Source organism: Gossypium hirsutum, chromosome A05, assembly GCF_007990345.1.
Source record: "Gossypium hirsutum isolate 1008001.06 chromosome A05, Gossypium_hirsutum_v2.1, whole genome shotgun sequence".
NCBI classification, from domain to species: domain Eukaryota; kingdom Viridiplantae; phylum Streptophyta; class Magnoliopsida; order Malvales; family Malvaceae; genus Gossypium; species Gossypium hirsutum.
This window is the reverse complement of record NC_053428.1, coordinates 1213926-1235543: the sequence shown is the minus strand read 5'-3', so window position 1 is coordinate 1235543 and position 21618 is coordinate 1213926. Positions and strand designations below refer to the sequence as shown.

Below are 21618 nucleotides of genomic sequence, written 5' to 3'. Positions count from 1 at the left end.
TGTAATAGTGTCGATTTTGCCATGTTGATGCATTCATAGTTTTTTTATACCATATTTATATTTGTTTTTTTTTCGTGGGTTTAGAATATTATAAACATATTGTTAATAATTTGTTTTATATATTTTTTGATGTGTTTTTTTAACGCATGCCATGTTTATGTTGTTTTTGTTTTATATTGTGTTTTGCATAAATTATCATAGAAACTCTATTTAGAGACTAATTTGTGTGATCATATTATATTGTGTCTAAACTTATTTCGTATTTGTATAATTCAATAGTGATTGAATTTTTAAAAAAAAAACATATATTCATATTTTGTGCTTTTATTTTTTATATTAATAACTTTTACATGTAAATTTTGACATATTTGTATATTGGTGTTGTTTACATGTAAATTATTTGTTTTATTGACTAAACACATAAATTAAAGAAACAAAAACATTTATCTTTCTTTTTATATTGATTGCGAAATATTCAATATGAATACTACAATCAAATGTATCATACTAAAATTTGTAATAATTTTAAATTTTACATTTTTTTCAAAATTTATTAGATTAAAATAGTTTTAATATGATCTCATCAATAAATGTGTGATAAAATAAAAAGGTAAAACCTTTTTTTTTTTTTGGTAATGTTTTACTTGTATGTTTGTCCAAGTAAACAAATAAGTTACACGTATTTTTTTGTCTATGTCATAAAAAAAATGTTATCTAACTAAAATTAAGTATTTTTATGAATATGTATTTTAAAAAAAAGTGCTTATATAACTAAAAAGAAACCATAAGGACTTATCTGAATAAACTATTATAGTTTATAGACATTTTTAATATATAACCATTAAACAATTCATGTTCTCTTTACACTTTACCCCCTATCATATTAAAAATTTCCAATGACATAAATTTGAAGGCTTTCACTAATAACTAATGAACCAATAATAACTCGATAATAACTAAACTGATTCTCTTTTTTTTTTTTAAATAAAATTTACAAATATAAATATTTCGTTAAGACATTTCACTAGAAACTTGACTATACAGTGAACACTACCAACGTCACGTATCTCGACGTAGACCGTTGACTAATAGGGAAAGTTAGTCACCATCCTTTCTAATCATACTAAACTTGTTGTTCACAAATTATTATATTTATTCAACATTAAAATAGTTTTATTTTAAAAAAAACAATATTTTATATGTATAATTAAATTAGAATCAATTCTTTATATATGTAACTGTCCTGAATTGAAGTTCAAATATCATGTTAGAATGATATTTAAATTGTAAAATTAAAATGTATCCCTTTTTTTCTAATATTTTATGACAATTTATCTTTCTTTCTTTTTTTACATTAATAAAGAAATTAACAAAATTTCCATCCTTCTGAGAAGTCCTAAATATTTTATTGGCCCAAAACTTCTGATAGATCCGGCCCAAATATCCTGATTTTATTTCTACTAGCGGTAAAGAAATGCAAATCACGTTTTAAAAAAAAAAGTGGCTTTCACAAACATAATTTAATAAATTTTTACTGTATCCATTATAATTTTCACCATGACAAATTACACATATAATCATGGAGTAAATTTTTTTCATAACTCAAAAATCATTTAATTATTTAATTTTTTATTATCAACCATTAAATGACAGATGAAAAAATGACGTGATAATTTTTAAATTTGACATAATGGCGTGATAATTTTTAATTTTGACATAATAATAAATTTAATTATAGAACATTTATAAAAAATTATTTTTACTCCAAATTTGTATTTTAAAATTGAAGTTGAGTCAAAGTTTACATTACGAATTAAAGGGGTTAGGTTGATTTTGAATTTGAGAAAAAAAAAAAAAAAGAAAAAATTCTGTTGTTGTGTTAGTGTTTTGTTTTGGGGGCATCGAGAAGTCTCTCTCCTAGGATATAAGGGCAATTTTCATTTCACATCTCTTGTCAGCTAAGGTGTAAGGTCCAAGCAGGTGTAAGTAAGCAGTGAGAGGAAGTGGGCCCAATATGAATGTTATCACCCAAAACAAAAGGTTTTTCAGCACCGATGATCTTCCATGGGACAACTGAATCATATTATTTCATCATCATCTCATCAATATCCAAAGAAAGATCATAAAACTGTTATATCCAGTAAGTGAATATTGTGCTCTGCATCCTGGACATTTTTATTTTATTTTTTAAATAAATAAAATAACTGTACTTTTTTTTAAGTTTTCAAGAGAATGCCAATTTGGCATGCATGCACAACCATCAGTCTTCGATTAGTACATTTGCATGCCATGTCATGCCAATCTATACTTGCATTGTATAGATACGCCCCTGCCTCGATCCCTGATCCCCCTTTTCCCTCCACCCTCCACCGGTTTCGCGTCCCATACACGCGCCACCCTGTTGATTTCGCTCTCTGAAATACCAGTTGAAGAGAGTGGGCCAGTAAAAGAGGGTCGACTGGACAATACGTCGAGCAGGTGGGGAGCATGCAAAATATGGATATCCAAAAAATGACACAATCGAGAAAAAATTTTAAAAAACTTTCTTTGTTTGATCATCAAAACCATGCAAAATGTGCCTTCTTCTCACTTCTCACTGCAATAATGCGTCAGTAAGAGAAAAAAAATTTAAAAATAAAGAGTGACGTGAGAATCTGAATAGCGTAACGCATGCTTTTTGAAATCGTGTGATAGTGATATTCGAATTGAATGCTCTTCCCCAAAATCCAAATCCCCCCACCTTCCATTTTAACTCTCCCTTTGGACTTTTGCCTTTTTTGTTTTTCCCACGTCCTATAGACGTTGTTCCTACACTTCTCTCTCTCACACACTGTAAATTTGTGTTATGGCGGCAGCCGGCAGAGAAGAAAATAAAAAAGGGGGTCAATCAACAATCAAACAAGAGATTGTTACGTGGAGAGCAATGAGCGGAGAGAAGCAGAGCTGTCAATCCGTTTTTTCTGATATGTAAAAATGAATAGCCAATTCGTACAATGTCGTCGATGGAAGGGAAGGGAAGGCGTCAGATCGCCCCATCATTGTCTCAGTTATCAGCGTGGAGGAGAAAGAGAAATAAAGGAAAAATGAAGAAGCAAACAGCCAGCATATATATATAAGAATGTATGTATAGAAAGGAGAGAGTGAATAGGAGTGTGTTCAAAAGTTTCGTTTGATTAATATTACAATCAAATTAAAACTTCAAACAAATTTCCAACGTTAATTGACCTAAAATTTAAAAAGTCTATTAATGGATTAAATTTTTTTCTGTTAATTCTAGCAATTAATCGATTTTTTTTCATATTTCTTTCTTTTATTTTTTATTCATTTAGTTTAATTTTTTTTCAAATAATTTTAGTTTTGATAATTCTTTTTGAAGTCCATTATAAAAATTATCTCTATTAAATCCATTATTTTTTTTTATTTTAAGTTTATACATTAATGCATTCAATCTATTTAATTTTAATAATAATTTTAGTTAACGGAATAATTCAATTAAATTAACTATTTTAATCGAATTAATTAGTAATCAAAATTTTTAAAAATTTAACAGAGTTGGATTCGACAACTAATCGAATAATTGAACAAATTTAATTTGATTGAATTAATTAATTAAAAAAAGAAAGGAAAATATTGATTGAAAATTTGGAGAGAGGTTAGATAGGCAAACGAAGGTTTGTGTTATAGTGTGTACTTGGCGTTGTGGGTACTTACTATATCTACAGTGTTGAAGTGTTCAGTTACACCAATTGCCTTCTCTTTGCTGCTCAGTCCTCTCTTGTCTTTATCTGTCTCTAAAACCCTCAATTGTCTTGTTTTGTACTTACACATGATTTATTGCTTTGAACAATGAACCATGTTCATCTTTAAATTATTTGTATGTGTTTTTAAGAATTTTTTAAATGATTAAAATATCTTTTATATTTATTTTTACTCAATTAAATATATGAGATTTATGACTTTGTCTTCCAACAATACTTAGTTCAATATTCAGACATAAATTCTCTCCTTTATATTATAATGTATTGTATTAATGCACCTATAATTTATGGGTATTTTAATATTTCTTTAATAAATATAGATACCAACTCTCTTTTAAATATATGATACTAATAAGCTATGCAATTACCATTTAAGCCTTGATTCAATGACAAGTTTGATGCTTTAGATACATTAAAATGTCAAACTCGAGATCTAATAATTTTATTGAATTTGTTGTAATGTGAATCTAATTTTCATTTGAAGGTTATAATTAATTACCAATAAATAAATATATATACATAATAAACACTTTTAATTAGATAAAAGTTAATCTCAAGTACAACATAAATTTAGAAAAAAAAAATCTACTCAATACTACAACCTATCTCAATAACTAATGTATGTACTAATAATGAAGGGGCACACCATCTAAGACCTAAAATGTTATAAAAGCTTAGTAGCAAGAAGGTCGGTCCGTCCATTTATATAGTTTATTAAAGCAATTTTAGGTTCTATAATTAAAATAATAATGATATTATTTATAGCTGTAGAGATGGCTTTTGGTGCCTTTTACTTTCTTCGCATGCTTATTTGAACTTTTATTCTTAGCTTCAAAGAGACCTAGGATTTGTTCTGATCGATCACTTACAAAATTAATAAATTTTCAACATTTTTTTTATTATTTTAGAAAAAAAGTTGGAATTTACACATCAAAAATCATTTAGAAGTTGACAAAAAATATTTCAAGTTTACTAGAAGGTTTAAATGATATTGATAGAATAAATCAAAATAAAAGATGTTGCCAAGTACCTTTCATCCATAAACACATGATCTTTGTTCTTTGCATATTAAATTTGCTTCCAATTCGCCAATATTTTCATTGACCATTGACTTGGGATTTTCCCACAACAGCCGGAGATATAACTTTTTATTGTCTTGTACATATATACTTTGTATAGCACGTGATTAAATTGTTTATTATATCATAATTGTGTTTATGTTTTTTCATATATTCATGATAAAGTAATTTTTTATAAAACAATATAATCATTTCTAGTGACAACTTTTGTAATAAAAATTGAAAGTACATTCTATTTTATTTATGAAATTATTTTATACAAACTTACATCATCAAATTCACCTCGTAAAGAGGTAGAAAAGATGGATGTAAACCCCCCCTCCCTTTCCTAACAAAATTGATGCATTTACAATGTTCAACAAAAGCGACAAAATTTAAAAAAAAAAACAAACAAACAAATAAAAAGGAAAGTAACCGGCGGTAAGTTCTTTTTTTTTTTACTTTTTTACTTTTTGGACCACGTTTCTTTGAGGAAGATAATTAAAATTGCTGTCATTACACTCTTTGATTGTCCTCCATTGTTCACCAATGTCTTTAGCAATGTTAACGGCGTCAGAAGCCGTTCCTAGAAGCCCTCTTCTTGTAAACCCAACTGTGTACAATCCCGTCTCCGCTTTCCAGCCGTTAGGAAACGGCGATTTTGGCATGCCATCTTTGGTGAAAAATTCACATCCCTGTAATTCAAAAAAGGTAAAAAGTTATAACCAATAAAACATACTATATTTGCATTTTATATTTATTTCAAAAACCATATAGTTTATCAATATTGGTACCAATTAATTTAAAAAAAAAAGTGGAAAAAGAATCATAACAACAAGAACCCATTTATATATTCCCATCCCTACACATATACAATACAAGGTATTTATTTTCTTAAAAATTAATAAAATATAATATATTTTAAAATGATTTTGTGCATGCATGTTAAAACTAAAAATAATAAGCATATCAATTATTTACTTTGAGCCAAGTAGGCACGTTGCTTTTGTATCCAGTAGCCAATATTATTGAATCAATCTCCTTTTCTTGTCCATCCACGAACTTAGCTCCATTTCTTGTTATCTCTTTAACACCTTCTATCACCTGAAAATGTGTAATAAAATCAACCATGGCACCCAAAAAATAAATGGTGATTGAAACATGAGGGAGGGTCTATCATACCTTGATTTTACCAGATTTTATCTGTGATAATGCGCCGACATCGAGGACCGGAGTCTTTCCGGTGACGTTCTTGAGCTCGATAGGTCCCGTTTTCGGCCTACGAAGGCCCATTTGGTCAGTGTTACCCAAAGTGAAATTGGCTAGCAGCAAAAGCAATTTATCCACTAGTTTTAAAGGGAACCATTTGACAAGTGCCATTGCTATCCCAAATGTTGAGAAACCAAACATTTCCCTCGGTAATACATGCACCTATGTAAGAAAAGTAAAAACAGATAAATAACATGAGGGACAATGAATATATAATCTAATGTGTTACAGGTTTATGACATTAAATGAACTTACTGTGTTTCTAACTACCATGTGAGGGATAACATTGAATCGACAAAGGTCCAAACAGACTTCCATGCCGGAATTACCACATCCAATAACCAAAACCCTTTGGTTTTTAAACACAGAACCAGACTTGTATAAACTGGTATGAACAACTCGACCTTTAAACCTGTCGATACCAGGGATATCTGGTATTACAGGCTCAGCATTTTCACCGGTGGCAACAATGAGCCACCTTGAAAGGTATTCAAAGTCTTGAGTTTTAACCCTCCAAAACCCCAAAACATGATCAAATTCGGCTTTTATTACAGCCTGGTTGAACCTAGGTTTGATTGAGAAGTGTGAAGCATAGGTTTCCATATAAGAGATGAACTGGTGTTTGGTTGGGTACTTTGGGAAATTATGAGGGAAACCAAGGAGTGGTAACTCACAAAACTGTTTGGGAAGATGAAGTTTAAGGCGATCATAGGTTCGGTGTTGCCATAAAGAAGCAATGCAGTCGCTTTTCTCAAGGATAAGAGAAGGTACGCTTTGTTGTTTAAGGCAAGCGGATGTTGCTAGACCAGATGGTCCTGCACCTACGATGATAGGTCCATGAACCAAAACACAGTTCGATTCATTTCGATGATGATGATGGCGATGCTGGTCTTCGCCTTTGTAAGAACCCATGTTTTGAAACAATCCCAAGAAAAAGGAAACGATATTGGAAAAATCAAGAAAAGCGTACCCCCAAAAAAAGAAGGAGAAGAAAGATAGTGAAAGAAAAAAAGCTTAAAAGGATACTGAGAGAACAAAAAAAAAGAAGGAAAAAAAACCTCTGTAGTTTTCTTTTTTACTTCCCCTGTTCTTTTCACTCTGTAAAGCTCTGTTTTCTCAATTCATAAAAATCCCATGTAGCTGAGGTGGGATTTTAAAAGGGAGTCGAAAAGCACTCAAGAGAGAGAAACAATGAAGAGTCAATGGAAAGAGAAAATTTGGGGGGGGGAGAGAGGAGGATCATAACTCGGGTTTTAATGCACAGGGAAAATAGAACATAGAAAAAGCAAAGAGAAGAAGAGATAATGTGCATTTTCAATTTTATGATTGTAAGTAGTAATTAATTTTAGCAGTGCAGCAAGAGAAAGGGAGGGAAATAAGGGTATTAATGGAGGCGTGAAGGTTAAGGAAAAGGATTTGTTCTGTTTCTCAAGGTTGTTTTCTTCTCGGCTTTCAGTTCTCTCTGCATTGTTTTTTTTTTTAATTTCTTGTTGCAATTCAAATAGAGCAATAATCCACTGTGTTACAATGAATAAGTTTACGGTACCTGCGCACACTAAAATTCAAATTTTTAGTATGCTTGCTTGTAGGCTTCGGATTATATTTTCTCTTTTGTGCAAACAACTTTATAATATGGTTTTTTAGACATGTGCTATATAACTTTTTTTATCTTATAAAATAATTAAATTATAAATTTATATTTAATATATTAACAGGTTTTTTTAAAAATAACAAATATTTAAATAAGATATATGGTAGTCTTTTAATTATGTTTGTGAAAAAATTATGAAAAATTATTTCATACACTATTTATAATTTTTTTAAACTCCACAAGCGGGTTAAGGGTTTGATAAATATATAATAAAATGTAACAAAAAATAAAAAATATTTAAATAAATATAATACTTATCACATCTTTAACCCGTTTTTGAGTTTTAAAAACTTCACAAACAATGTATATAATTACTTAATATTTATTGATTCAAAAAAAATTACTTAATATTTATTACCCTTTAAGATCTTTAATGTTACCTATAAATAGTTTTTAAATCTTTTCTTAAATCAGTTGATAGCTAATAAACTAATGATACTAACTTAACTAATGTGTTAATAATAGTATACATATTTATAGATATACAATATATAAACCCATACAAGTTTATTGCCAACGAGAGATTGGTTCAATTTGACACTTAATATGCACAATTTTATGAGTAGGTCTCCATATTATTATAGATAGGTTTTAGTCCAATTTAATAGTTTTAATTTTGGATTGCATACACATTCTTATTATTGATTTTAATTTTGATTACACTTTAAAATTAAAAAAACATCTTCAATATTAAAAAAAAAAAAGAAGAAAAATTGATTCCATCAGAAAATGTTTATGTATTTGAACAAGCGTGTATTTCACGCGCACATTGAAACGTCGGGTAAAATAATAGCTGAGGAAGTACAGAGAGCCAGAAGCTGTTGGCAAAATGGGTTAAAGGCATGCTGCCACGTGGAAGCTTGCTAAGCACTGTATTAAGTGTTGCATGTTTGGAAACAGAAGGGATTAAGCGAGCGAAGCTGAGAGCTCGTATGGTAATTGATGAAGTCAAGGCGGTATTTAATTTAATTTAATTAAATTTTTATGTAAATAATTAATATTTAGAATTGAGAACAATAGGAGAAAAAAATATTTATTATTCATTGATCACAAAAGACAGATACATTAAGAGCAGAGAGTTGCAGTTATCCTAAGAGTTGCAACATGAATTAAATCATAATTAAGTGATATTACATCATTAAATAAGAAGGAAAGGTTGAGGGTAATGAATACAAACATGCCAATGCAAAATAATAACAACAATAAAATAAACACAAGTTATGTGGAGACATGACGATGAGAATGTTCCATTAAATTAGTCACCGAATAAAGTATTAAGCTCCATCTTTTTCCTTAATTATTTTTATACCGACTTGAAGAACATGCATAGTGGCTTCGTGGCTGGTGAGTGATGATGTGTGTGTGGCTACCTAGCTTCTTGCCCATGCTTTTTTCTTTCTTTTTTCAATAAAATATAATATCGGAAACCATTCTTCATTGCTGAATTAAATAAGAGGATGAAACCATTGTATCATTTCAGTTTTAGTTTTGATATAAAATTCTGATATCAACTTCCAATTTGTATTTTAATCAAAATCCCTTGTATATTTAACATTTAGATTGCATATTTTCATTTATTCTCAGTTTTGGTTTATCCGATTCGTAAATTTATCATCAAATATTTTTTATTTGACAATAATTAACTTCTCTTATTTTTTTTTCTCAGTTTTAGTGCTTAATTAATTAATTGCTGTCGTTGTTCCTGTCGCGAAATATTTGCAATTTAAAGCAAGCTTAATTTGCGTACACAGAAGTCTAATTCAATTCGAGCCTTCTAAGAAAAATATATAACATGGAGTTGTCGAAAGCTGAAGAGACGTCTAAGTGACAAACTGAAAAGGAGTTATAATTTATTAAATTTTTCATTTTTTTTTTTTTGTGTTTTTTTGGGGGGTTTAAATGTATTTGAATCGACTATGGGTATAAAAATGAAAAATGGGTAAAAGTACGATTGTTGTTTTTACTAAAAATTAATCCTTGTATTATTAAAAATAATTAAATAAAGTTAATTTAAAAGAGAGTTAATATTTGTTATTTACGAGATTTAATATTTTTAAAATTTTTATAATTTTATAAATAAATTTTTTTATTTGAAATAAATTGTAATTAAAAAATTAATTTTAAAAACAATAAATATTACTACTTTTTTATTCTTTTTAATAATATACAAACTTAATTAATTTAATTTGATCCCATAAGAAAACTTTAACCCATGAAAATATAATGTTTGAATAGTAAGAAACCTAATTAATATATTTAGGGCTAAGATCTTGTAGGCATCTATAAACAGTTGGAGCCCACATGAGCATAGGTAGGTAGTGTATTAAAAGGATTTAGCGTAATGCCTAAACCTAATTAATCATGGCATAGTTTGATTATAGGAAATAACTTATGAAGGTTTGGTATTGAATACATTTATACGTTAATACATTTTATTAAAAAAGCTATAAAATAAATATAGTTTAAATTAGTTAAGTGATAGCAAGTAATTTATGCTCATGTATATAATGATAGCATATCAAAGTTTTAAAATATTTAAAGTAAGATTTCCTAGATTTGAGTTCGACTAGCTTTAAATATTTAAGTAATGATCAAAATCTTTTTCCCATTTTAATGTTATGAAATATTTTATTGAGAAGAGAATGTTTTTTTTTTTTAAAGTTATTGCGAAGTGAATGTTATAATATATTAAAAATGTTTTGATATTAAAATAAAACTTCAATAGGTCGGCTGCGTTGAATATGTAGGTTTCCAAGGTATCATCATCAATCCTTGTGAACCCTCTAAATTATTTTATTTATACTATATTTTAATTTTAAAAATTTAACTGAATTATCAAGTTATTTGATAAAATAAAAATATTATAATTCTAAGAGTGTTTTTATTTTTACACAAAAATGTATAAAAAATAATAATTAAAAACGTAATAAATCTAGGACTCCAACATTTTCAAAGATTTAAATATATAAACTAATTATCAAACATTATATATAATAAAAAAGTTGTCGACGCCTAATAAGATTTTGGTTTTGTTGGTCTAAGCTGAAGTCGTACCATCGTGGCATGTGGTTTTGTCTAATTATATTTTGTATTAATTTATAGTTATATTTTACTTTTATTGTATTTATAGTCGTAAAAAAAAGGACAAATTTATTATATTTATTTCCATTTCTTGAAATCCTATCATTTCAATTATGGGTGGAAAGCATTCATTACACTTAAATTCAACAGTTTATTTAATTACACCTTTCACCTTAACCCTTCCTTCTTCTTTTATGTTTTTAATCTTTCGTATCAAACACAGTAAAAAGTAATAAATTTCCTTTATTTTAACCATTTTTACTTTTTATATTGAGTAGCTATGCTGCATGCTTGAAATACCTAAAATCAAAATTTGGACCGACCTAAAACCTAGCCCATTCACTCAATTGCTCCCTACTTTTCTTTTTTTTTTTTTGTTTTTTAACCTCTTATATTATGAATTAACTTAAATTGTTTCTCAAGCATCGAATCTTTAACCTAATGAAGCAAAGATCAGCCCTTCAAGAAAAATTATGGGTTTTATTATTTAATTTTAATCTAATTAATTTGAATATCATTTTGATTACTTTTAGTTTTTTTATATCTTTTTATTTGCTTTAATTTTTTTAGTATTCTTCATTTAACATGTGATAGTAATTAACAATTTTGTGGAAAGGTTTATTATTATAAATAGAGAACATATAAGAAAAACCATATATTGGAATGATTATAATGTATAATAAATCTAGTGCAAAATATAATGATAAAGTATCCGAAAAATAAGATAAAAGTAATACATCAAATGCAAAAATACATATTAATTATAGAAATTTTTTTGTTGGATTAAACTAAGACTAATAGATTTAATCAAAATTTCGATTAGTTTAGATCTAATAAATTTCTATCCAATTAATAGTTAATGCCTTTTGAAATATTTGTTAATATAGTGTAAAGAAAAGAGACATGCTGTAATATCTTGATTTTGGGCCTAGTCGGAATAGTGGTTTCGAGACCACAAATCTGAGATAGAAAGAATTTTTTTTTAAATTATTTTGAGGTCTATGATATGATTGCATGATTGTTTGAAACTTTCGTGAAGAAATTCTATGCATAAAGTGCTTAATTTGAAATTAGGGACTAGATTGAATAAATTGCAAAACTTGTGTTCTAGAAGCATTTTGCATAAAATTGAATTAGATTATTAATTAGAGGTCCTTACAGAGCAATTTGACCAATTTGTAAGTCTATGGACAAAAATTGGACATGGATGGAATTTTTGGAAAGTTTAGTAGTAAGGGCATTTTGGTCATTTGGATATTAAATGAAATTATGTAGTATAGAAAGTTGTAGATAAAACGGAATAAAAACGAGGTATCGAGACCTCAAATTCATAAACAGAGCCATAAATATTTTTAAAAATATTTATGGAGTGTAAATAAGTTAGTATTAAAGTTTCGTCAAAAAATTTTAAGGTTTCGGTAATTAATTAGGTGAAAAGGACTAAATTGAACTAAGTGCAAAATTTGTGAGATGTGATTAAATAGCTTAAGTATTTAAAAAGATGGATTTAAAGAGCAATTAGACACAAAGGTTAATGGCTGGACGGTTTGGGTATGAAATAAGCAAGAAAACAATGTGAACAAGGGGCAAAATTGGAAATAGCATAAAAGTTAGTAATTAAATAATGATGTAATTGAAAAATCTAGACATTTCTTCATCTTTCTCAGCCAGAAACGCCGTAGCAGTTCTCCTATGCCGGTTTTTCATATTTTTGCACCATGTAAGTTCAATTTTTACTTTTTCTTAGTAATTTTTATGTTTTTGTGACTTTTACAATTAGTTCCAATCATCTAATTCATTAGTTTTTGATTTGGTGGATGAAATTGAAAGTTCCCCTGGCTGAGTAAGGGCAGTTTATGATGAATTATTATGAAATTGAAGTTCTAATTTCATATTAAGGTTGTTTTATTAAGTCATTTTGATAGAAAATGGTATTTAAGACCTAATTGTGAATTAAATGTTGGTGTTGAAATTCAGAATATCAAAGGTTGTGAAATAGTTTATAATGATAAAATAAAGTGTTAATTGAGAACAATTAGTTCAATTTATGGGTGAATTGAGTAGGGACTAAATTGTAAAAACTGTAAATTTTGGGGTAAAAGTGAAATTTCAAAATTTGAACAGCATAAATTGTGAAGTGAAATAGAAATCAAATAAATGCTAATGAGTAGAAATAATTTATATTATAGATCAAGAGAAACGAGATTCAAGTCGTGATCGAGGGAAAAATAAAGTTTACGAGGAATAGGCTCGATTGCTAATATTTTATATCGAGGTAAGTTTATATGTAAATGTTGGTAACATAGTTATTATTTTAAATGTTTTGATGTTATTTAAATGATATGATAATTATTATGAGATATTATACTTGTGATAATTGTTTGATAATATGTCAAATTATATGATATACTTGGAAAATGTGAAATACTACCGAGTATTGGTATCGGCATTCCGTAGAAGATGGTTGAGACACATGATTGGGAAAAAGGTCCCGTTGAACCTTAGGAATAGATTAGGATACAAGTGACATGTCACTGGGATATTTGGGCATCCGAGCTCGTTGAGTTGAGTCCGAGTTCACTTATGGATGCGAATGTTCGAGCTCGTTGAGTTGAGTCCGAGTTCACTTATGGATGCGAACGCCCAAGCTCGTTGAGTTGAGTCCGAGTTCACTTATGGGCGGGTTACATGGTAGCTTGGCTACATATGTGGCACTTATGTGCAAACTTTCCATGTATCCGAATTATATTCCGATGTGTTCAACGGGTAAAATTCTACTCAAATGGAGGAATACTCGAGGTGAAAGGGACGTATTGATAAATGTTGTGAAATGGATACTTTGAACAGGTATTACTTAACCCTCGGGTTGAAAATACACTAAAAATAGTGGAAAATGATCATGAATGAGTAATTTAACCTTGACAGATTTGAGTTACTGCAGTAGTGTATCTTCTGAAATTCACCATAAATTGTGAAAATTGAGTTAAGGGCTAAATAAAATATGAGATTAAATCCTGATGAGTCTAGTTTCATATAGAGGAAACGGTGCATGCAATTGGATTTTATGTTATAAGATATTTAAATTGTTGCGAGACAGAGTTTGAATGACTTTGAGATCCCTTGTTCTGATTTTAGAAAATCATTAGAAATTGTACAAAAATAATTATGAGTTTTAATTTATATATTTAAAATCCTTATCGAGACTATTTTCAAGAGGGATAGACAGGAACATCATCCAAGTCCCGAATTATGAGATAAATAATTTTTAGTGAAGAGAGATCAGAACTGTTGGACAGTGAAACAGGGGAAACTTTAATGAATAAACTGTACTAAATGGCTAAACCAAAAATTCTGGAAATTTTATAGGAGAAATGTATATGAATCTAGTTTCAAGTAAAATTAACGGAACTTAATTTGGAGTTTCGTAGCTCCAGAAATAAATTATTTAGTAAATGTATCTTGATAAAACAGTTTAAGCTGAATATGTATAATTGTACAATTGTGGTGTTTTATCTTAAAAGCATGTTGGTAATTACTTATTAATTTCATATGGACTTACTAAGCATTTATGCTTACTCCCTCCTTTTCATTCCTTGTAGTTTTGACAAGCCAGCTCAGAAATCGGGAACGGTCGGAGGCCCACTCACACTATCCGTATACCATCTTGGCATAATGGCTTGTATATTTTGAGTATGGCATGTATAGCATTATAATCATTTTGTATATATGGTCTTATGATATGGATATTGAGTGGTATGAAAATGCTTGGTAATGATTAGCCATTGGAATGGCTAATCATGATCATATTTGGTGTTATGTATGCTAAATTGCTAGCTAATCCATGGAAACCATGAAATAGGCAAAATTTACCATAAAATAGATTCAGACAACAGCAGTGATGTGAGTTTGAAAAATCATTAAAAATAGTAGAGATACAATTAGACGATGAATAAAATATGGAATTGAAGAATTATTAGTCTATTTTCATATGGATGGAACAAAACAGGTATATGAGTTATATTTTATGAGAAGTTTAAATTTTTGTGAAACAGGGCCAGAGCGATTTCTGGATCCCCTGTTCTGACTTTGGAAATTCACCATAAGTTGTACAAAGATAATTAGTAGTTATTCTTTATATTTACAGATTCCTTGTTGAGTCTAGTTTTATTAGAAACAAACGGCATAGTCATTGAAACTTTGTACAGGGAGATATCTGATTCGTAATACACAGAGGTTAGAGCAGTCGAACCCTAAAACAGGGGAGACTTTAACTAATAAACTGTACTAATTGGCCCGACCAAAAATTCTAGAAAAAAATTAGTAGATAGATATATGAGTCTAGTTTAAGGAAAAATTTATGGAATTTGATTTCGAGTTTTGGAACTCGAGATATGAATTTTTAAGCAACTATGACGCAGTTGGATAGCTTGTCCGAATTTGTTTAAGTGCTCAAATAAGTTTAGTAATGCCTCGTGCTCGACTCCGGCGACGGTCTCGGGTAAGGGGTCGTTACACATGCAATTGTTAAGGAGGCTAATTTATTTTGAGAGATGGAAAATCAGAAAAGACAATACAATAAGGAGAAAGGTGAGGAGGATAAGTGTTTAAAAGTTGCTTAAGGGTTTAAAAGATCCTTCTCCCACTGTTTGAAAGTTTGAAAATATATTTATAAGAGAGATCCTCTTACCTGACAAGTCGTTGTAAAGAGGTTGTCATTAGAAAGTATGGCAGGACATGCATCATGATACACATTCTGTTACGACAAAATGAGATTGTTATACTCAGATGGGATCCAATAATATTAAAAAACGTGTTAACACTTAAACAGTATTCACACCTAAAAAACGGTTACCTTTCAAAGATGCTTGGCAAGAGGGTGAATTGTTTCTGAAAATGGGAGGTCCAGATTCCTTGTCGTTGTTGAGATTGAAACCAAACAAACAAGAGGACTAGTCACCAAAATATCCGGTTAGTGTAGGAAAACTAGTTGTAAGCATTTCCTATTATGCTGACACATGTTTTATATAAAAAAAAAATTTTATTTAATTACACTAAAATAAATTTGATTCATTTATTAACCGATGCAACTGGTTACTACTACTAGTAAGAAAAATGTTATAATTCGAGCATTGACTAAATCAGTGTATTATATTAAAAAAACACTACTTTTGTTAGGACTTTTCTCAATTACTACAAAATTCCTTACATGGGATTGCAATGATTTTCACGGGAAAATTGGTAGTTAATTAGTCGAAATCAATTTATAGAAATAGGAGCATATGAATTCCCTTAGTTGGAGCCTATTAATTAATTAAAAGTGAATTAGGTTCACGGTGATAGTACTAGAAACAGCAATTTTTTATGAATAAATTTATGTTTTGATATCAGTAATAAAATATTACAAGACCTAAGAAGATGGATTTACCGATTAAAGGATGGAAAATTTATTAGCGTTATCCATTTTCGAATTAAATAATATTATTTCCAGGGTACCAAAAGCTGCTAAATTATCTATATTTAAAAAATATTTAATTAATTTTCTTTTGAAAGGTAGATAAATTATGATATCCTCACCGTAAGGGACTTACCGCCAAATCCAAGCCACTTGTTTTTTAAGATTTAAGATTTAAATATATTTTAATTTAATTTGTATATTTATTATTAATAGAATTCTAAAAACTCATTTAATAGTGTTTTTTCAATACCATAAAATCATAAACCGTAAACTTATAAATCCTAAATTTATCTATAAATCTTAACCAGAATCTAAAAAAATAGCCACATTTGAAACTTGTAGCTAGAAATTGTTCGTGGAAAACTCTTAAAATCACGGAGGGCTAAAAAAAGAATTTTCCCTAAGTCATTAATTTAATGACAAAATTATTGTGTTTGGGATATGACAGTTTATGTTTAATTTGTAGGTTCTCACTCCAATCCATCTATTCAAAAAGAATAAAAAAATAGATATTGTTATATTTATAATATGAGTAAAAGAAAATTTTTTTCGTTAAAACTATTTTTTAAATTTTACTTAATAATTAATATAGGTAGAGTGATTGTAAATTTATATTTTAATATAATTGGGTATATATTTGATTCTTGAATTTATAATTTTTAAAAATGATATTATAGTAATACCTGTTTAATAAAATGCTTAAAAAATAATATAGATAAATCAAGTAATGAATTTAAATGTAAGAAAATCAGAGATCAGAAACTGGAATAATAATATCACCAAAAATTGAAGTTCTCGGTTAATAACGTGTTATAAGCACAAACTCTTAAATAAAAAGGGTACAGGCTTAGAGAAATATAAAAAGGAAGGGGAAAGGCATGTACGGCTTCCTCTTTGTGAATAAAAACACAGAATACAATTACGTCATGAGGAAGGTCCTTCCCCGGAGTCCGGACGTTGATAGTGATGTCACGTGACATAACTGCACGTCACCACTGCAAATCACGTGGTACACTGGCTATCGGTTCCCATCCTCCAATGAAGTATGGAGGTGCGCTGCACGCGCGTGAATCTCTTCAGGTTTCGTTAAATGACTGATATAACCCTGAGACCTTTCTGACTGTGATAGCATATGTGATTTGGAATTGCCGTATTTGTCCACCCGGGAAACACGTTTGGACGTCGTCGAAATGACGGCCACGAGGATTAGTGCATTTTGATTTGACGGTGGAGGGGCATTTTTCGGTATTCAAAAAATAACAATGACACGTGTCGGTCCTTAGTTTTCCACCTTATCAAGTCATCTATCAGCTTTTTCCCCGTTAGGGAAATATTATTATTTGACTGCAAGTTTTTTTTTAAAGCGTTGGATTTGGTGTTTGTTTTATATATTTGCAGAGTGTCGTTGGATTTGACCTTCTTACTACATCACACGGACACCGAAGTTAATCTGACGGCTAGGGATGACGCAGGATGTTGTCAGGCACTGTTCTTAAGTTTTTTTTTTCTTCACTTCAATTTTTATCTGACGATTGAACATTCTTTTTTAAGTTTTTATTTTTTATTTTTTTTATTTCCCTCTATATGCAATATTAAAAAGGAGATACCAATATAAAATTTGGATTTTGATGATACTAAAAATTTTTAAATTTCGAGATTGGACTTTAATATAAAAATTGATAAATAAAGTTAGAATAATTTGATTATTTTTAAAGTCGAAATCAATCATAAAAATACACATTCCATCAAGCTTGAAGTAAGAAATGTATTTCGAAATTTGAGTTGAAAGTACTGAAATTCGATTGGACCGTAGTGTAAAATGGCTGACTGTTACCTACTTTCCGATAATATGAAAAATAATTATTATTTTGAAGGATTATAAGGATGAGTAGTAAAGGGTGAGGGGGTCATTAATATCGATGGGTTGGTTGGTTTGAACAAAGGGATAATCTAAAAGCCTTCCTGTTATTGGGCCTAAGTAAAGCTACAAAAGGAGCAGCTCAGTCTGGTAAAATTCAATTGGGAACCATTGGGTCTATTCAATTGGGGTTTGATGCATATTAATAGCAATAAGTTTCAATTATTTTTAATATATTTTAAAAATATGAAATAAATTTTTTTATGTAAAACAATCAAACCCTTCGTATGCTTGCTTTGGTAAATATGAATTTTTAAAAAGAATAGAAATATTGGATTCTTTTGTTCTCGAAAAATCCTTGATACCAACCAATGAACGATTAATGAAGCTTAACAGGTGGTAAAAAAGGGTGACTAGATGGTAGCATAAATAAAGGCCGAATCTAATTCCACAACATTCCTAAAGAGGACAACAAAGAATGTAACCAAATAATTTAATTCGAATCAAAGCAACCAAAGCTGGAGAAAAATTACATATGACTAAAGAGCTAAAGATGATTCCTTTCTTGCCAAAGCTGAACAAATGACATGGCAAAAAGCTGGAACAAATGGCATGCACAAATGTAGCTTCAACCTATAATGCAAAAGGGTGAAAAAGAACATGGACCCACACCAAACCCCGAAAGCAAAATGAGGCAATGTCGATTGACAAACTTGCAAACACCAAAAACTGGAGAGCAGTTCGATGTTTGGATTTGAACCATATGCAAACAAACACAGACAATAACGCAAACCATATATATTCAAGTTGATTCTAACTTTTTTTCACTCACACATCCCAAACTTTTGTAACATACTTCCTCTTTGTCCAAAAATTTTCCAAGTTAGCAATTTTCCAAGTCTTTTGTCCAAAAATTTACCCAATGTATCAATACCTAAGGGTAAGATATCGATACTTGGAGCTTGAGTTTGAAAATTTTCAAAAGAAAATGCACTTTTGTTATTGATTTTTAGGTTGGCATTGATACTTAGGTCAAAGGTATCGATACTTTGCCCCTGTTTTGTGCAAAAGTCGTAATTTAAAACATTTCCAAGCATAGAAGGATAACCGGAATGTCCCTGAACATTGAGAATGATAATATTGAATTAATTTAATGAAAATTTTATATTTTTTATGTTCAAATTTATTAGTGATTAGCCAAAATCACTTTGTCAACAAATATAATATTCCTATATTAGGTTCCTTAGGTTAACCAGGTATAGGGGTGTTATATTTTTTTATGGCATCTTGGTTTACTCAAGGTCTTGGTCTGATCATCTCTTTCATCCCAGGGAATATTTTCAAATATTAAGAGCACATAAGCTCTATGTCAAACAAAGTAAATTTCACGGATCCATCCAAGGTGGAATGTGTGGCAAAATGGATTGCTCCTCAGACAGTCAAGGAGTTGAGGGGGTTCTTAGGCTCTCTGGACACTATTTTTGGTCTATTCAACATTATGGTACCTTGGCCAAACCTTCAACTGACCTTCTTAGGAAGAATGTTATGGAGTGGAATGGCAAGATTGTCGAGGCCTTTCTACAGTTGAATAATATTCTGTATTTTGCTCCAGTGTTGGTGCTTCTTGATTTCCAACTTAAGTTTTGTGTAGACACTAATGCGAGTGGATATGGTACGGGAGTTGTGTTACAACAGAAGGGTAGATCTATTGCCTTGTTCAGCAAGACACTAGGGGTGTGACACCAAACTCTCTCCATCTATAAAGAAGAAATGTTGGTTGTGCTATTGGCTATCAGAAAATAACACTCTTACTTAGTTGGTAGACATTTTAAAATTAGGGCAGACCATCAAAGTATTCAATTTTTGCCTGAACAATTGGCTATCACTCCCTTCCAGCAGCATTGGCTAGCCAAAATGCTTGGTTATGATTGTAAGGACATTTGTAGAAAAAGAATTAACATTGTGGTAGCTCATGCTCTTTCCAACAAGCAATTACTTTAGTTTGGCCAATTCTTACAATCTTTGCACTATTGACCCGAGTACAAGAGTCTTATCAACCTGATCCCAAGGTTAAAAAAATCTATTTGGAAGTACAACAACAAGCCTAATTGGATCCAAAATACTTGTGGTGTAATGGCCCATTTTCAGTAAAAATCAGAATAGTGGTTTCGTGACCACAAATCCGATCTAGAAAGAAAATTTATTTTAATATTGTGGCATAGTCTATATTACGATAGGAATACTGCATGAAAATTTTGATAGGAAAATTTTATTGATTATATAGTTAAATTGTTAAAAAGAAAAAAAAGAAAGAAAAAAATGCATTCTCGGGACTCCGTTCTGATAAATCGGATTCGTAAATATTTATTACAAATATTTACGAAGTTAGTTGTGTGTCTAATTAGGTTTTGATTAGGTGAATTTGACTTAATTAGAAGTAATTAGGAAAAAGGATTAGATTGAAATAAGTGTGAAAGTTTAATTATAGATTAAAGAAAATAAAAAGGATTAAATAGGTAAATATGCCCTTATTATTAAATGAGTCGGTTTAATGTTGAAAGAAAAAAAAATCTAAGATATTTTTTATATAAAAATATATATTATACATTATATTAACTTAATATTTAAGTATTAATATATAATATATTATATTATTATATTATATTATATATAGTATAATATATAAAACATAAGAAAAGTAAAGAAACAGAATAGAAAAAAAAACAAACAGAATAGCAGGGACGAAATAGAGAAAAAGGAAGAAAGAAAAAAGAAAAAAGAAAATTTGAGATTTCAAGTGTTCAAATTCAATTTGGTAAGTCAATTTAATTCATTTTCTTGTAATTATTGAGTTTTTATGATCCTAGAACAAAATACTATTAGGTATATGTTGAAATTTTGAGAGTTATTAGATTTTTTTATATAGTTATTGTTGAATTTATGGATAAATTAAAGATTGAACTTATGAAAAATTCAAATTAGAATTGAGAAAAAAAAAGATTGAATTGTGAAATAGATTGCAATAAGGAGTAAATTATAAGAAGTTTGAAATTGGGGTTTATTAGTGAAAATTTGGGAGTTAAACTAAGTTATAAGTAGAATTTAAATAAAAATAAAGCATAGATTATAATAGAAATGGAAATAATTTTAGTTATGGAATAAATTGAAATGTAAGTTAATGTAAGAAATGATGAATTTATTATATCATACATGTTTATTTTTTTAATAGCATAGGAAAGTCATTTAATTATTTTCTCTAACATATAAATGTTATATGTTTTATATGAAATTGAAGAGGAAGAAAAGAAAGGAGAGGACCTAATTGAAGAAAAAGGAAAAGGGAAGGCTAAAGAGTGAAGGAAGACATCATCTCAATCTTTTTGTTGTAAGTACTACAAGATTTTTTTTAAAATTAATTTTATTTAGATGTTTATATTGTAGTATAGAATTATTTAGAAATAAAAATGTAATATATATGTATATATTTA

At 29.2% G+C, this 21618-nt stretch overlaps 1 protein-coding gene across 2 annotated transcripts; it reads right to left on the bottom strand.

The window, feature by feature from the left end:
• Positions 1-5051: 5051 nt before the first annotated feature.
• Positions 5052-7462, bottom strand: LOC107907300 (probable indole-3-pyruvate monooxygenase YUCCA4). 2 transcript variants are annotated; one of them, XM_041112723.1, is made up of 5 exons: positions 6341-7462; positions 6180-6247; positions 5999-6095; positions 5798-5920; positions 5052-5511 (listed from the first exon to the last, which is right to left on the bottom strand). In XM_041112723.1, the coding sequence occupies exons 1-5, from the start codon at positions 6995-6997 to the stop codon at positions 5275-5277; spliced, it is 1182 nt and encodes a 393-aa protein (XP_040968657.1). In that variant the 5' UTR covers positions 6998-7462; the 3' UTR covers positions 5052-5274. The 2 variants fall into 2 exon arrangements, with proteins under 2 accessions (XP_040968657.1, XP_016690108.2); XM_016834619.2 differs by having other exon boundaries at positions 5999-6247; positions 6341-7451.
• Positions 7463-21618: the final 14156 nt, after the last annotated feature.

Coding starts and splice junctions, on each gene's coding strand:
- LOC107907300 (XM_016834619.2), bottom strand. CDS start 6,997: ATGGGTTCTTACAAAGGCGAAGACCAGCATCGCCATCATCATCATCGA. Junction 6,248..6,340: donor ACATGGTAGTTAGAAACACA/GTAAGTTCATTT, acceptor TTTCTTACATAG/GTGCATGTATTACCGAGGGA. Junction 5,921..5,998: donor TAAAATCTGGTAAAATCAAG/GTATGATAGACC, acceptor ACACATTTTCAG/GTGATAGAAGGTGTTAAAGA.